This window comes from Balaenoptera borealis, assembly GCF_965194805.1.
Source record: "Balaenoptera borealis genome assembly, chromosome: 17".
NCBI classification, from domain to species: Eukaryota; Metazoa; Chordata; class Mammalia; order Artiodactyla; family Balaenopteridae; genus Balaenoptera; species Balaenoptera borealis.
The window spans coordinates 4,436,740-4,453,482 of record NC_138876.1 but is presented as its reverse complement, the minus strand read 5'-3'; the positions used below and the strand labels follow the sequence as shown (position 1 = coordinate 4,453,482).

The 16,743-nt window shown below is 52.8% G+C and overlaps 1 protein-coding gene across 2 annotated transcripts in view; it reads right to left on the bottom strand.

The window, feature by feature from the left end:
• Positions 1–16,743, bottom strand: part of COL22A1 (collagen type XXII alpha 1 chain) — a 263,198-nt gene that overhangs the window by 72,541 nt on the left and 173,914 nt on the right. For both annotated transcript variants that reach the window (XM_082364599.1, XM_082364598.1), the window contains 8 exons: positions 16,391–16,444; positions 16,064–16,117; positions 15,232–15,285; positions 13,425–13,478; positions 11,770–11,823; positions 9,034–9,138; positions 8,208–8,270; positions 481–558 (listed from right to left, as the gene is read on the bottom strand). In XM_082364599.1, the coding sequence (XP_082220725.1) occupies positions 481–558; positions 8,208–8,270; positions 9,034–9,138; positions 11,770–11,823; positions 13,425–13,478; positions 15,232–15,285; positions 16,064–16,117; positions 16,391–16,444 (516 nt within the window). The remainder of the gene's footprint in view (positions 1–480; positions 559–8,207; positions 8,271–9,033; positions 9,139–11,769; positions 11,824–13,424; positions 13,479–15,231; positions 15,286–16,063; positions 16,118–16,390; positions 16,445–16,743) is intronic.

Here is a 16,743-nt window from a genome sequence, read left to right as displayed (position 1 = left end):
AAAAACCTTCTTGATTCCACTTACGTTCTCACCTGTATGTTAACTGGAGGAAGAGGGGTAATGAACCCATTTTTGCCTGAAATACATGAAAGCATGCTGTTTCTCCCACATCACACCCCTTTCCCAACCGATTCACGTTCACTGGCTATACCTCAGTTTTTGCAAAGTTTGGCCAGTGAGCACTTTTTTTTCCTTTTTATTTTTTAGTGAGTTTTGTTCTCTCACTCCTCTTTGAATGAGACAAGTCTTGGTCTCCCCAGAAAAGCCTTATTCCTATAAGAACACCAAGTGTTAGAAACAGTGTCAGTCACGGCGGACAGACCTACAGGCTGGCTGGCCCAGGCGTCAACGAGCCACTACCAGGTTAGCCGGGAAAGGCGTGTCCCTGCTGCAGGGCCTGAGCCGCGCAGTCCCCTGGGAGCCAGCAGGGGCCGGCTGTGTACCAGGGAGCAAGGGTGTGCTGGGTGGATGAGGACTCACAGGAGGGCCAGTGACCCCAACGCCCGGGTCTCCGTGGTTGCCAGGAGAGCCGGGGATCCCAGGTGCACCACGGTCCCCCTGGAAAGAGAAAACACAAGGTCAAGAGGTCAGCTCTGGGCCAGAGAGAGCCAGGGTGCAGGGGAATTATGCTCCTCCCACTGTCCAATCACACTCTACAGCCAGCACTTGTGCCCCAACCCGGATTCCGAGTGCCCCCGAAGTTCATCCAAGCTGCCATCATCCCACCCAGTCCAACACACGTGGACCACAGCCACTGACCGTGACCGTGCACCTTTCAGGGCTGACCATGCCCCAACCGTGACCATGGCTCCGGATGTGATTGTAACAATATGACACCCCCCCCCTCAACGTGACCACAATTCCAAGTTTTACGGTGCTTTCTCCAGACTTCACCTTGCCCCCATCCTGGACACATGACCATGTACCCACATTTCAGCTTAATCCCCACATCACCAGTACATTAATCCATCATTTCACCAATAATTTGCCAAGTTCCTACATTTTGTGGGTCACTTTTCCAGGGGGTGGGAGCAGGGAGAATGACTGAGATATAACCTTCATGCATGGTGGTTAATATAGTGTATGTTTAAGTTCTGCCTTCAGCACTTAGTCACTGCTTGCTTAAGAGGGCGACACGTTTCCTGAGCTTTAGTCCTTCATTTACGAAGGGCAGGTAATAGCAGGAGCTGCCAGGCCTGCAGATGCCGTGCCTATCAGGAGATCGTGCCTACAGGGTGCCTGGTACAGCAGTCAGTGCACGTTAGCTGCCGTGGTCGCTGCTGTTCTCAGGTGCCTGTCATTCTGGACGCTGATTGGAAGAGTCGAAGGGGAAGGAAAGAAGAAGAGGGAAGAAGTTCTGCTGGCCACTTTCCGTAGAAGGACGCTGAGACAGTCATGCCTTCTTCTGCATAATTTCAAAATCCTCCACCTCTGAAGACAAGCGCTTATCCTAACTCAGATGGCAGCCAAAGCTGACTTGTACTGACACAGGCTATTTACAGGCTTTAGACATCTCGTTTTGCATGGATGCTTACACATTTCTGTTACATCAATATTAATGAGTCTGATGAGGAAAGCTGCCCCACACACCACAGTAAATGCAACATATGTTGCTTGCAAATTATTACCTTTCTAAATTCCAAAATAAATTCAATCCAAAGCACACAGGGCCCCCAGGATTTTGTGTAAGAGACTGTGCACCTCTGTTAGGTCAGCAGACGGCAGCCAAGCCTGATACTGAAATGGGGGGTGACCCCGTTGAAACCACTTAACATCTTCAGGATGAGTTAACTTGTATGACAAATGGAAACAGCCTTAGGAGGTCATTATGAAGAGCCGATGAGATAATGTGCAGCACATTTATTTCAGGTAGAACCTGGCGTTGCTAGGCAACACTGCTTTATTAAGGTTTATGTTTTTAAGCATTAAAGGAAAATCCTATTAATCATCAGTTTATCCTGTAACCACCATCTCAATTTGAAAACTTTACATTTTGGACCTTTAAGAAAAGTCACGCTTCAAGATGATTTGTTTTTCTTGCAGTATGACTGTTCCTTGGATGAGTATATAAGTTATATACTCGTTCAACTAATGTTGGTTGTTTATTCATTGCAAACCGCAGTCCAGACTCCAAGACCAAAGATGACTCAATCATGAGCCCATTTTCAATACTCTGTGTTATATTCAGAAGAGAAATCTAAACAGGGCTTGTGAAGTTCTCACAAAAGAGATGAACCACAATCCAAACCTCTCACTAAGCTCTGGTAACACTGTCTCTTTCCCTCCTCCCTCCAGGTGGACGGTGGCGACGTGTCCTGAGAGCCGCGGCATCCCCCTGTCCCGCCCTCACTGCTGTAAACAGTCCCCAAGAAATCCTATTCAGAGCCCCAGACGGTGCATTCTGTTTCTTTAGAATAATATGATATGGCTGATTCTGGGAAGTACAAGGTGCTTGGGACTGCCAGCAGATCTGATTTGTATGCATGGGGAAGGCGGGGAAGGGAGGACGTCAAGAAATAAGGCAAATATGGGAAAAGTGTAATGAACTAAGAATGAATATGATCAATGCCGTGTCCCTCACCAGCACATTGTAACAGTGAGAGGATGAGGCAGAAGAGGTCTAACTGGCCGTCAGGTGATGACAAGTCCAGTCTTAGGACTGAAACCGAGCTCCCCTAAAATCTAGTTCCCCTGTGAGTTGATGGCTAACCTCTCTATCCAAAACTTTATTCCCGTTCTTGCCCTGCCCCTGTTCCTCTCAGGACTGAAGAGTATCAAAGAAAAGGCAGGACTGAAACTGAACAGGACCCCGTACCTTCCCCGGTACAACCCCCTCCAGGTCGTGTCCTCGTTTCTTTGGCCTTCACCGAGTTCCAAAGAGCAGACTCAAGCAGTTACCAATTAGGCAAGAGAGGGAAAGCAGACACAAAGAAACAGCAGTTAAGCAAGAAAAGTTATGGTAACCTATACCATAGCTGAGCAATAAAACAGAGTCTCAGGACTCCTAGTTCCTCCTCAAGGGATATACGTAACAATCTGACACGTACCTTCAAGCTGTTCTGCAGAAATGAAGACCCCCACCCACTAGAGGGTGCTGACCACAGGCATGTAGACTCCAGACTGGTTGGAACCAGAAGGGCGATGCCTGAGATTCCCAAACATCACCCTGTCACCTCACCACCAGCCAATCAGAAACATGTCCGCGAGCTGATCACACACCCTACGACCCTCACCTTACCGTTGCTTTTAAACCCTTGTCTGAAAGCCATCAGGGGTTCAGGTCTCACTAGCCGCCCATCCTCTTTGCTTGGCCTGGCAACAAACACTACTTTCCTTCACCACAACCCGGTGTCTGTAGATAGGCTTTGCCGCGAATCAGGCAAGTGCACCCGAGCTCCGTTCGTAACAGAACAATGTCAATCTGGTCCTGTGACTTTGCATAAATCCCACAACCTCTCTGGGACCTTAAGACCCTCATCAATTAGGAAAAAAAAGAACATTCTACCAAATTCCCATGTATCTTCCGTAGACTCATTTACAAGGTAAGAAACTATATAACATCAAGTATTATATACATATAAGTATATTTTATCAGCTGAATCAGAAGACAGAAAATAAACTAAGCACACATAAATGTCAGAAAAATCCATGTTGTTTTGCACCCCAGTTTCTCTTTAAAGTGGTTAATGTAGATCTTCTTCCTATTACTTTGTTTTATCGTGGCTTCCCTCTTCTTCCCAAGGCTCTATGTCATGTGCAGCACAAAACCCTAACCACTGAAAGCTAAATCACACCAACGATGGAATTTGTATTTTTCCATGCTGTCTGTTCACACCCTTGCTTCTTGCACCAGCTGTTCCCCTCGTGGGGTTGTTGTTTGATCCAGGTTCTAAGCTTCCAAACACTTACCCACCAATTAAGACTCAGCCCAATCATTCCATTTCCATAAACCCACCTCTGCCTGCCCTCCTCTCTGCCTTCTGGAAGATATTCGAATATATCTTCATTAATCTTAACACACTGCCCTCCCATTTTGTCTGTCTGACCCTCTGACCTCTGTGTGTCTTAAAAGAAGAAGAAAACTATCCATTCATTCCTTTAACCATTAATCCAACCAATATTTGTAAAGTACCAAAAATGAGTCAGACCCTATGTTGGGTACAATATCTACACACTTTCGCATCCACAATGCCCAGTGTAGGGCCTGGAATAGCCCTTTAACAGCAAATTCCTGAATGCCCGAATGAATGAATCTCTCATCACTCACATTTTGTCAGGTACTAAATTTTGCTTTTGACCAAAATCAACTTTTTACCCAGGAGGGAACATGAAGAAAGACCTCTCCCAGCCCAGCCCAGAATCTGAGTCACTGATTGATCTCTGCTGAAGGGTAGCCGGGCCTGGCCCTGGTATGTTTATGGCCCTTTGTGATGCTAACATTTACCCCAAGCAACTACACATCACAGCTTAATGGACTGAAACTTTGAGAAAGTAGCTTCAAGGAAAGGGCAGAAGACCTTAAAGCTCGGTCAGCAAAAGCAAGAAGGCTCCTGATTGAGAAAAAAGGGGCAGGTGAGCTATAATCTGTAATACTGACTGGAGTATCTGTTTTGGCTGCAAAACCTTCTGGGCCAGTTCAACAGTGTTCAGGGAAGAAATGTGTGAGGTCATGGAAGGAGAATGACATCTACTGAACATCTATGTGCTGTGAGATCACTTATCCACAGGAGCCCTTTGGGGGTTAATGATGCTTTACTCCTTTATACAGAAAAGGAAGAGAGCCTCTGAAAGAATAAGCCACTTGCCCTTAAGTCATCTATCTTGCAAGTAGCTAAGCTGGGATCCTAACCCAGTTCTGTATGAAGGCAAAGTCTGTTCATTTTGCTAGAAATAAGTCCACCCAAGAGAAGGAAAGGCATCTTTAAGAGTCGGCCTGCAGTTGTAAGTAATGAGAAAGGGCAGAGGAGGTGCCCAGGAAAACCCTTATACACTATAGCACCCACCCTTAAATCCCCAGGGGTTTTCAGTCAGCACCAGGAACCAGGGACAGCGCCTGGGCAAGGCACACAGCTGAGCACTCCCTGCTCCCTCTCTCTCTCTCTCTCTCTCTCTCTCTCTCTCTCTCTGTGTCCCCTTCCTCCCTCCTTGTCTTCCCCATGGGCCCCCCATTCTACAACTAAAGACCTCTCTGAATTCCAACTTACCTTCCCAGCTGACTAGGGAAACCTTCATTCTAAACTACATTCTAACTTACAAACATATATTATACAATATTAACACTGAAAGGGTCATCTGTTTACGCATCTCACATTTGAAACAGGAGGATGTGTTTGGCCAAAGGGACAGCGCGACTTACCATGGGTCCCATGGAGTTGAAACTGGCTGGTCAACCGGGCCCCAGGGCAAGGCGCCCTGCATTCCTCACGCCCCGGGGTCTCAGCCTTCCTCTCTACTCCTCACTGCTGCCTCTCCCACTTCCACTCGGGCTCTCTCTCCAGCAACTTGCCTACAGGTCCCCCACCTTCGTGCTGCAACCCTGAAGCAGACTCCACAGGGCGATCTAATGATAAGAGTCACTAACATCTATAGAGCATGTACCTGTGACAAGCAGAGGTAGACAACTATTTTTATTTGCATTATATCATTTTTCCCCAAACTGCCTGGGAGATAGATTTTATCAACCTCAGAAATATCACAGATTTTATCAACCTCAGAAATATCACAGATTTTATCAACCTCATAAATATCACACAGAAAAGGACATTTTAAGCCATTTTCCCCATCTCCCATTTCTGGTGCCCTTTCCGGTGCCCTTGCCTTCCTTCCAAGAGGTAATCAATTTCTTCCGGGTCCTGAAGGTCCTCCTCTAGGGGGGGAATTGAGAGCACAGGAGCGCTGCCAGTCAGACGCTGGGCTCACAGCATCACGGCGGAACCTCAGACACACGCCTCCGGTTGGCTGTTAATTCACGGGGCGTCCAGAGTCTGGTCCTGCTTCCTGCTCCTTTCCGCACACTCCCATTGCTCCAGGCACAAGGAACTGTCTTATATGCCCTCAAATTCAGGCAGAGTTGTTTCCAACTTTTATTTTTCTTCAGAAACTGGGGAGTTGCCAAATATTTGCTCAGATCACTCAAAGAACTCTCTCGGTTTTTCCCCTTTGATCATGAACTACAAAATCACTATTAGGGGAATGCACATTAGCCTACTATGACCTCAATCAGTGCAAGCTTAGTACAATTACAGAGGTCACCTGCCTGAATAGCAGAAAAAATCACGAAGCAAGAAAGTTTAACGTAGACACCGCAATTATTCCTGAGGCCTCAAATTCCATGTCCTGGTTATTACTGTAAACAAGCCTCTTACATATAATAAATACAACATACTCTGTGGTTATGTTCCTCAGATCCCAAAGACACAACTATAGAACAAAAGGAAAAAAAAAAAAAGAATGGGTATCTGGGCCTTGAGATAAAACTTCCAGTAAGAGCAGCATATATGGGTTCCCAACGTGTTATATCTTCAATAAGTTGACTGGGATGGATGGGGACGTGGTTTAGGAAAGTGCTAGTTGACTCAGAAAGCAGGTCTAGGGATGATAGGTCATGACACCAAAGGCGCATGAAAAGAATTTTTAAAACTTTGTTTTCATAAATATAGGTTAAGTGGATAAAAATATCATAATTATACAGTAATTCTTTAATTTATGTGATTTTGAATATATGTTAAACTAAAGCAAAAAATAAACATTCTAATGTCTATCATTGACTATGTCACACACATTCTTTTTGTACATAAATTCTAAACTTTACTGTATTTTATTTAATTTTTTCTTATTAAATTATATTTAACTATTTACAGAATCACTTAGCCAAAAAACATGGAACGCTTCACGAATTTGTGTGTCATCCTTGCGCAGGGGCCATGCTAATCTTCTCTGTATCGTCCCAGTTTTAGTATATGTGCTGCCGAAGTGAGCCCTGTCACACGCATTCTTAAGTTTATGCATTTGAGCTCGTCAAATGACTGCTCATTGGCTGCGGGTGCATTTACAGCACACGCTCTACTCTGAACACATTCTATTTCACGCTCCCATGGCCTTCTCCCACGTTAGTACCCTGCAGAGAACTCCCTCCTCATCTCTCCCTTCCAGTGGCTACATGCACTTTAAAGTCAGGAGAAACATCACCTCCTCCAAGAAGCCTTCCACAGTCAAACGAGGCTGGGTCGGGAGCCTCCTCTGAGCTCACTTGTGCCTCAGCCTCCCTCTGTCCCAGCACTTGTGAGTCTGCTTCTCCCCCGGCTCCTGAGCTGTTAGAGGGCTGGGAACACGTGACACCATCCCTGTCACCCCACAGCCCACCTCCAGGTCTGACACGCGGCAGAGGCTCAGTGGATATGCAATGGATGAAATAAGAAGTGTATTGTTAATTGATGCATTTGACTCAATGAACGACTGCTTCGGTGTGAAAATAACTCCAGGAAAACTTCCCTAATCACTCAGGAAAGTTCTCTTAAGAACACTCCCTGATGGGCAAAGTCATCTTTTCTGAGCTGTGGCTTCAAGTGCACTGAACAAGAGACGCCTGCTGTTTGCCAAAGTGTCTGCCTTCCCTCCCAGGGCCCAGCAAGAGGACAACCGCCCCTCCCCCGTAGTGTCAGGAGTGGTGGAAATGAGTGATCACCTCCAGGCCTGGCCCACAAAATCCTTCCACAAGATCCTCTACCGTCTCTTCCCTCATTTGCCACCGCATATGGAGGCTCTGGGAGAAGACACTGAAGTCCCAGAGGAAGGGATGGCACTGGCCTGGAGGAACGTGGGTCCCTGGACGGCTGTGTGGATGAGGACTCCTCACCCACCACAGCCCCCATCACGCTCGCTGTGAATGAGGAATAAACTTTTACTGTGTTCATCATCTGAAATTTGGGGATCGTTTGTGTCCCCAATTAAACTAATAATACAAGACAGATCTGTTGCTCTGCCGGTCGAAAGCATCTTTTGCAACTTGATTTCACTGCAAACATTTACTAAGCAACAATTATGTGGCAACTACTTTAATGTCACAGTTCAGAGTCACAGAGCCTTTAGTTAAGTGGAAAGTGATGAACATGCAAGTAAACTGAGGTGACCAGAGATGCTGACAATTAAATTCTGTTTGGCCCCGAAGTGCAACCCATGGCATCCACAGTTCGCTAGATAAAACCTACCTTAGATCCAGGTGGTCCTGGAGGTCCAGGTGGCCCAGGTGGTCCAGGTGGTCCAGGTGGTCCCTGGGAAAATGAACGGCACAAAGATAACCATGGGACCATGAGTGAGCATTTACCCATCTACCCTGTGCCGTGGGGGGCCACAGGTGGACGGGACTCTCATCGTGACCTGTCTTGTACAAAGGAAGGGTCCCTGCGTCCTCGTGTAGTGCCAAGGGCTGAAAGCCACTGAGATTTTGGGGTTCTTCATTACTGCAGCAAAATCTACTAATACATCTCACTTCGTGTCTGTGACACTCTAACATGTTTGTAAGTCCCCATGCACACAACGCCCTCATGCGTTTCCACATACAGTTTACCAGTCTGGAACACCCTCTCTGTGCTGTTCTGCCTAAAAAATAATTTCTTCCAACTTTCACATTTCGCACAAATGCCACTTCCTGTGCAAGGTTTCCCCAGACTTACACAGACCAAGAAGCCCTTCTCCAGGATGTGCACTCCAGGACTGCCTGAGCTACGGTTATGTTTGCCCGGCTGTCTCATGAGCATCTCAACAGCACAGGCGCGAACCCACCTCCGTGTCCCCAGTGTCCGGCCTGGAGCCTGGTACGCGGCCAGCAGTCCCCGGGGGACTCTGCTGCACTGGCCTGAAGTGGGCAGGAGCAAGGCGCTTCCCCCGCCCAAGACCCCTTCCCCAGCCCACCTGCTTTCACTGGCTATGACTCCGCTTCTGCAAAGCTTGACCAGTGAGCCTTTTCTTTTTTTTTTTCTCTTCTAATTCCAGCCTGATCGTCATGGGCACAGAAACCCTGGACCCGACACTTACCGGTTCTCCATCTTTCCCTCTTGCGGGCGGCCCCGGGAGCCCAGGGGCACCAGGATCGCCCCTGGGGCCACCTGGCCCTGGCCTTCCTTCTTCTCCCACTGCTCCCTGGAAGGAAAAGTGGACAGTGTCCAGGATCAGTGACATGCGGAGAGTAAGCTTTTCAGTGGTGAGCCAACCTGAAGGGGGTTGGTGGGCTTCCTGGTGATGCCCTGCTTCAGAAAGCCCACCCCTTCTGAGGGCATAGAAAGACGGGCTGTATAATGTGTCCCCCAAAATTCATATGCTGAAGCCCTAACCCCAGTACCTCAATTTAGAAATAGAGTCTTTGCAGATGTAATTAGTTAAGATGCAGTCATACCAGGGTAGCACGGACCCTGATCCAGTATGAACTGGTGTCCTCACGAGAAGGGGACATTTGGACACAGACATGTGGAGAGGGAAGTCAACGTGAAGATGCGGGGAGAAGAGAGCCATCAGTAATCGAAGGAGAGGGGCCTGGAAGAGATCCTTCCCTCACAGCCCCCAGGCGGAGCCAACCCTGCTGACACCTTGATTTAGGACTTCCTGCCATGGTGAGAATGGCGAGACGGTAAGTTTCTGCTGTTTAAGGCACCCAGTTTGTGATACGCTGTTCCAGCGGCCTTAGCAAACTGTATAACGCGGAACATGGGAATAGGAAGGATATAGTAGTCTTCTAGTCCAACTTTTCTCCCGCTGCAGGAAACCATCATGTGTGCCTCTTCCAGGCAGTTCTTCCCATTTCTCTTTGCACTCCTTTGAGAGCAGGGAGCTCACCACCTTCTCAGGCTGTTCATCCCTTCATTGGGCAGTTCCATTACACAGTGTGCCTTTATATTCAGCCAACCATCTCTGAAATCTTCCAGATGTTTGACATTCAACCTTGGAGCTCTACAGACGAAATCGAATCCCTCTTCACATGACAGACTTTCAGCGATGTGAACACAGCCCGGGGCTCCAAAGTGGGAAGAGAGAGAAACAGACAGCCAGGATCTAATGAGGGAGCTGGGCTTGGAGTTTGCTCACCCTCTCTGACCACAAAGCCAGGAGCCCCGAAGCAGCCCCGGCTGTGGAACGCTGTGGGGGAACCACGTGAGCGGCAGGAACTCCCTTTCCCAGGCAGGGCTCTCTCGGGCCTAGGCTGCAATCTGACTGCCTCCGACATTTGATGCAGAGGTGAGGTGAGGTACGATGTCCCAAGGAGGGGCAAAGCAAGGGATGGAGAGGACCTGTCTCCAGGCCCAGGGCGGGATCAGCTTCTGCAAGCCTCAGGCCAGCCACTGGATAGTGAGAGAGAGAAAGCACATCCTGCTGTCCGGGATTTTTACCACTTTGCAGAGCACCGGAGGGAAGTCCCCTTCCAAATGCAGCCCTGGGTCTTGGACCTCAGCCCGGGCTTCTGCTCAGACAAGCAGAAGTGTTTGGCTCCCCCTTGAGGCTGAATGAGCCAACAGCTCACAGCTTTTCTCATCTTTGCTCAACTGGTCCTCAGAAACCTCTTCTAACCCCCTTCTAAGCTCCTTCTACGTTGTCAGTGCCCCACTTATGTCCCCGAATAGAGCCTAATCCTTCAGACGTGTTGTAATCAAGGAAAACCCGACGGGCCAGGATGTTTTCCCTCGCTTAAGGATATTTTCCACAGGTGGTTGGATCATCTTTCTCTGCAATAAATCATTTTCCTCTCTGAAGTACGTGTTTTAAAACCGAGCCTTCCCAACAAAGTGTAAAAGTTTGTTATTTATCCTTGTTACATTTTGCCAAAATAGAAAAGATAATACGATCACTCCTTTCAAAGGTCCCAGGCGGAGTGGACGTGAAGGGACTTGCATCAAGTTCAGACACTGGAGGGCCGGGAGGGGGCCTCTGCGGAGGTGGCATCGGGAGCCGGGGAGACGCTGAGACACGAGAAGCCTCACGTGTCGGCTCGGCGCAGCGAAGCGCCGTCAGCCCTCCTCGCCGGCTCTGCCGCATCAGTGCTTCGGCTTCTCCTCACCACCTGCGGTCAGCGTAGGCTCGTCTCCATCTTACAGACGAGAACACGCAGGTGCCAGAGGGTGCCTGCAGTCCGGGCTTCTCAGCTCCGGCGCTGCTGACATTCGGGGCGGGTGATCTGTGTTGAGAAGGGGGTGCTGTCCTGCGACAGTTTAGCAGAATCCCTGGTCTCCACCCACTAGAGGCCAGTACGGCAGAAGCCAGGAGTACACCTCGGAGATGCTTCCTAAAACGCGAGGTCAGGAAACGTGGCGTGGGATCTCGAATGTCCATGGGACCTCCTTCTCTGCCCCCGGGGTGTTGGCGTTTTGGGGGGACACCGTGTCTCTCTTCTTCCTAATAAACAAAGCTCTTTCTCCTAACTCAGGAAGGTTTAACTGTGCACACAAAGGTGTGGGAGGGCTAAGTTGGTGCGCTGAACTGAGAGAAAATGGACTTAGAGTCAGACCGACCAGCTCTGTGGCTCACCAGCTACGGGATGTAGGAGAGCTGAATTCATCTCTCAGAGCCTCGGTCCCCATCTCTATCAAATGGGGATCCACCTCCTCTACGGGTCCGCCGTGAGGGTTAAATGAGACAACTTCAGGGCTCCTCCCACCCCTCTGTTCAGAAGCCCTTCTGACCCTGGGTCCTAAACCAGGTCTGAGCAGAGCGGGCTCCTGCTTCCCTGCTTCTTAAGAAGCTGAGAACAGCTGCTGTGTGCAGAGAGATCACACTGCATCTTACCTTCTCACCGCGCTCCCCATGTTTCCCAGGGGGGCCTCTGGTGCCCGGGGGGCCCTGAAGAAAGAGGGGTTATTGACAAGGTGAAGTTCAAGACGGCCCGCCGCCCCCAGAGAAGGGCGATCAGCCCCCTTTCAGTTAATGATTACCGCTCTGTCCCCACTCATTCCCCCCCCCCCGACTTAAATTCCTCGCCGCCATCTCCCCCCGCCGCCTGCCTTAGCTGCTCCTCCCCTGGTCTGTCACTGAGCCCTGAACACGAGACCTCTAACCACGCAGGCATGTGTCTCCTGATGCCCTGGCCGCCTTGGGCTGCAGCTCTCAGAGGGGACCTCGGGGAGGACGAGGGTGACCTAAGAACACAGCCTTGGCATCATTGACCTGCTCTACCTGTGTCTTCAGAGTCCCCCAGAGGTTGACTTTTTGAGACAAGGCTCAGGTGCAGGTGCTCCGCGGAGGCACCAGTAGGGACGTGAGAAAGAGGAGGACAGGCAGGTAGTGACACGTTCGTGTAACTGGAGCTCGGTCCTGCTGGGGGCTCTGGGGGCCAGCGCAGGACACACATTCGGAGTGGCTCCACCAGGAGTGGAGAAGCTGGGCCATTTATACGCCCATCAGCCAGGGATGCTTCTGCTGGTGGTGGTGCTGCTGGCCACGGGTCATGTGGCTGCACAGCGAGGTCTCTAAAAGCCACAGAAAACCCTCAGGCAAAGGAATGCAAGGTTGGCTCCTGGAAGTCTGTGGCTGGCACTGCAGTGGGGAGGGTGGCATGATACAGGCAAGGGTCCAGCGGTATCCACGGCAACCACTAACCACATGACTCAGTCTCCCTGCGCCTCAGTCTCCTCCTGCATAAAGTGGGGGCAAAACTACTATCCACCTCCCAGGTCCCGAGGAGTCAATGAGCGAACTCGTGTAAAGCACTTACAACAGTGCCTGGCACACGTATATGCCCGCATTTGTCCTCTGAACCGCTATGATGATCAACAGAAAGGTTGGTGACTGGACGGGACTGGCCTCAAGCTATTTCAGGAGCACAGTTCTCTGTTACCCTTGACTAGATGCCATCGGGTGTTTCACTGCACACGTTGCAGCTGAAAGCAACGTTCAGCTGGACCTTAAAGCTGGGGTCCTTAAAGCAGACCCCTGGGGCCCCCACGGGGGAGGCTGTCTCCCTAAGTCAAGTGCAGCAGGAGGTTAAGGGTGAACCTGCACAGCCCGCGCTCTCCATCTTGAAGATGAAAAAGCGGAGGCCTCCAGGAGCCCCTCACAGAGGCCTGACAGCCGGTTAGTGGCAGAGCTGTGGCCAGACCCCGGGCAGCCCAAAAGTCAGGGCCTCCTCCACTTCTGTAGGTTCATTTTGTTTCTTCTAAAGCAAACTCTGAGGCTGACTCCAACATCAGTGATGCTCACGGCTTTCTGCAGTTACAACAGCGTCATTCACCCCCCGGAGACCTCACGAGTTACCGAGAACCTCAGGTTGGTAACTTTCTAGGTGACTTTGTCGGGACATCAAGTTCTTCCATCTGTGAAATGGGAGTAAGGATGGCTACGCCCGAGTTTCGTGGAGGGTAAATGAGTTAACTCGGGAGATGGGCACTGTGGAGCCACAACCAGTGTTGGTGTCCCTGCCCTCTCCCCCCACCCCGATTACTCACCGCACTTCCTGGGGGGCCACGGGAACCAGGGGGACCTACAGGTCCAGGAGCGCCCTATTCAGAGAGGGAAGAAGGTTAGAAAGGCCCAAGGTATTGATTATAAGCAGCTCCCCCAGTTTCCCTCCAAACCTGCCTTCTACTCAATTCTCCCTGATTTGCTGGAAACGTTTCTAACCTGAAACTCCCTCCACAGATAAGATGAACCTCCCGCCCAGGTGCACCCCAACTCGCCAAGTCTCCAATGAGTGGGACTGCGGCACAGAGGTGGGAGACAGGAGGACAGAAGCAGCCTAGGACCTTCCTTGAGACCACGGCACGGAGGCGGCAGAGGTGGCGTGTGCTGGGCGGGGCGGGGTGGGCAGAAAGGAAGGCCAGGTCCAAACATGCACGTGTCTCGGGTGGGGTTTGGCCTCTATCCTCAGAGCCTGGGGGAAAGGGAACCCCGAAAATGGGACAAACTCTTCAGACCTGCGTTGCCGAGAAACATGCTCTGGTGTAACGCAGGCCGCCCGTGAGGGCCTCGGGGACCAGAGAGGACACGTGAGGCAGCCGTGGGTTGGACAGGAAGAGGCATCCCTGGAGAAGGTGCCAGGAGGAACGACCTGGGCTTGGCGACCGACCGCTGGTGGAGGGCCGAGGGGGAGCTCGCGGTGCGGACGGTGGCAGAAGCCTGAGCGGGCCTCGGCCACGCTGCTCTCGGTCTGGCTCCCTCTGAAGGGGCCGGTGCTGTTCACGGAACAGGGGCACCGAGGGGGGAAGCCTGTGTGTGTGTGTGCGTGCGTGGGTGTGCCCGTGTTGGATCTGACTGGCCAATCAGGGCATGTTTCCCGGAGGAAGTGGATTTGAACACCGATGGCTGGACGAGTGCATGGCGGGAGAGGTGGGTGAGGACACTCCAGCCGGGGCACCACCCGGGAGACGGGGACCCGGGGACTCCCAGTACTGGAGCCTCCCCACGCTCCTTCTGCCGCCCGCGCCCCTACACTCGGCCTCCCTCTCCCCCAGGCTGCGCTCGGGCCGGGTCCCTCCAGGAGCAAGAAGGACTGACCCGCGAGCCCCGTCTCTGCGACATCCCTGCCGCCAGCTCCCGGGGCCGACCCCGTTCCCGCTAAGTCACACGCGCGGCGGGCTGGGCGAGCAGACTACAGCCGGGCACGTGGGGCCTGCGGTCCTGCCTGCCTGGCACTGCTGCTGCTCTGAGGCCACCGCCTCTCCTGGGAGTCCCCGCGGGACTCGGCCTTGTCCTGCGTCCCGCCAGCTCCCCGGAGAAGCCTGGGCTCGGGGCTCCGCTCCGGTAGACACAACGCTAGTCAGAGCTCAGGGCCACGAGTGCCGACCCACGGAGATTCTGGGCCTGAGGGAGGCGAGTCAGGAGCAGCGAGCGCGTGAGGGCACACGTGTGCTTGTCTTCCTGGAGCTGCTGGAACTGCATTTATACGTGTGCACGGCCTTATATGGGTGTGCATACGTGTGTGCGCATCGCGGTGCGTGTGCATCTCGCTTTCCAAACGTGTGGATGTGCACGTGGGTGTGCGTCTCAGAGTGACAAACTCGTCTGCATGTGTCCATGTGTGCGCCACCCATGTGTGTGCAGAAGGAGATTCCTGTCGGGGCTGGCGTGTGGACGAAGCCCTGGGATGCTGGGGACGTGGCAGAGGCCGGCACATCTCCGGTCCTGGCTGCTCAGGCGGCTCCAGCCCCGGCCAGCCCCGCAGCGTGGACGGCGCTTTCCCGGCCCCCTCCCCACACTCTGCCGAGGGCTGGGAGCCCGCCCAGACCCCCTCCTGTGGGGCCCGGGAGGACTCACGGGGCTCCCAGCTGCTCCGGGCGGCCCCTGCGCGCCTTCCTGCCCCTTGGCACCCTGCATGGGAAACAAAACGGGGAGGTGAGAAGCCACAGGCCACGCCGTCCTCGGCCCCATGCGGGGATGTCAGGGCACCTTTGTCCTCAGAATTAGGTGATGCGAACTGAAGGACCGGGAGCGGGTCTAAAGGTGCAGAGATCGCAGCTCCTGGCCTCCGCCATCGTACCCCGTCCTCACCACCCCGGGACAGCAGCACCCACCCTTTATCTTGACGCGAACAACGTTCAGAGAGACAGGCCGGCCCAGGGCACACAGCCAGCCGCGGCCTGTGGCATCTGAGCCCAGACAGGCCGCTCCCACGGAACTCTCCGAGAACACGGACAACTGCCCAACAGAGAACCAGTTAAGAAGCCGAAACTGAGGGAAATGCGATCAAAATGCTACAACACAACAGGTGTCATGTAAACTGGAGCCGCCAATCGGGGCTGGGAGGGAGGAGGGGACCTCCCGCAGCTGAAAAGCCTCGGGGACCCCTGGTCCCCAGCATGGCTGCTGGCTGCACAGAGTCGGGGAGGGAGAGCGTGGCGGGAGCCCAGCTCACCGACACCGACACTTCAGCCACAGAGCAGCGACATCCTGGGCCCCAGAGGTGGGGCCCGCCCCCGGGGGCTGCATTTTGGGGCGCTTTGTGAGGTCCTCTCTGCCCCAGGGCACTGTGGCAGTGCCCCCTGGTGGACACTCCCGGAATGCCAGGTGAGAGGGGCCAGCGAGGGACGGAGGTGCTGGCGGGGCTTTCGGGTCTAGGAGCCAACAGGTGGACAGACAGTTTTCTTACCGGTGGTCCAATGGGTCCCCGAGGCCCCAGTTCTCCAGGATGACCCTGTGATCCCTGAAATGAAACAACCTATCAAGGGACTAGGTCACACCCCTGCTCCGGGCAGATGGGGGAGGTGTGGGCACGTGCAATGGGCATAATTTGAGATCCACGGAGGGGGCGTCCTCGGACCCCTAAGGGAGGAGGAAGGGGCCACATTCAGTTCAGGGGGCTCCTGTGCGCAGTTCAGAGCTGCAGCCGCTCAGCCCTCAGACGTCCCGTCTAACCAGCCGCCCAGAGTGAGGGGTGAGGGGCAAGGGCGCAGGGTGCAGAGCCCAGGGCACTCACCGCTTCCCCAGGCGCGCCGGGATTGCCCTTCTCTCCTTTGGGCCCTTGTCCTCCCTGTCGGTGGAGAAGCAGAGTACAGCAGACACGCTCAGCCCGCCCTCAGGTCAGACCGCACTGACCTGCCTGTCCTGCACACGCCCCTTCCGTTGGAGGAGAAGCCAGCACAGCCAGCAACTGCCCTTTGCAGGTGCCACGCTGCTTTCTACTCACGCATGGGCAGATTTTGGAGACCCTGCCCCCGAGGTTCCTGCCTGCCCTCCCCCAAGCTCATCACTGATCCCCGAGTTAGTGTCTGCACGGCCCTGGGCTGGGGACGCCACTCCCTCTGCATCAGCTGTTGAGTGGAATCGGCA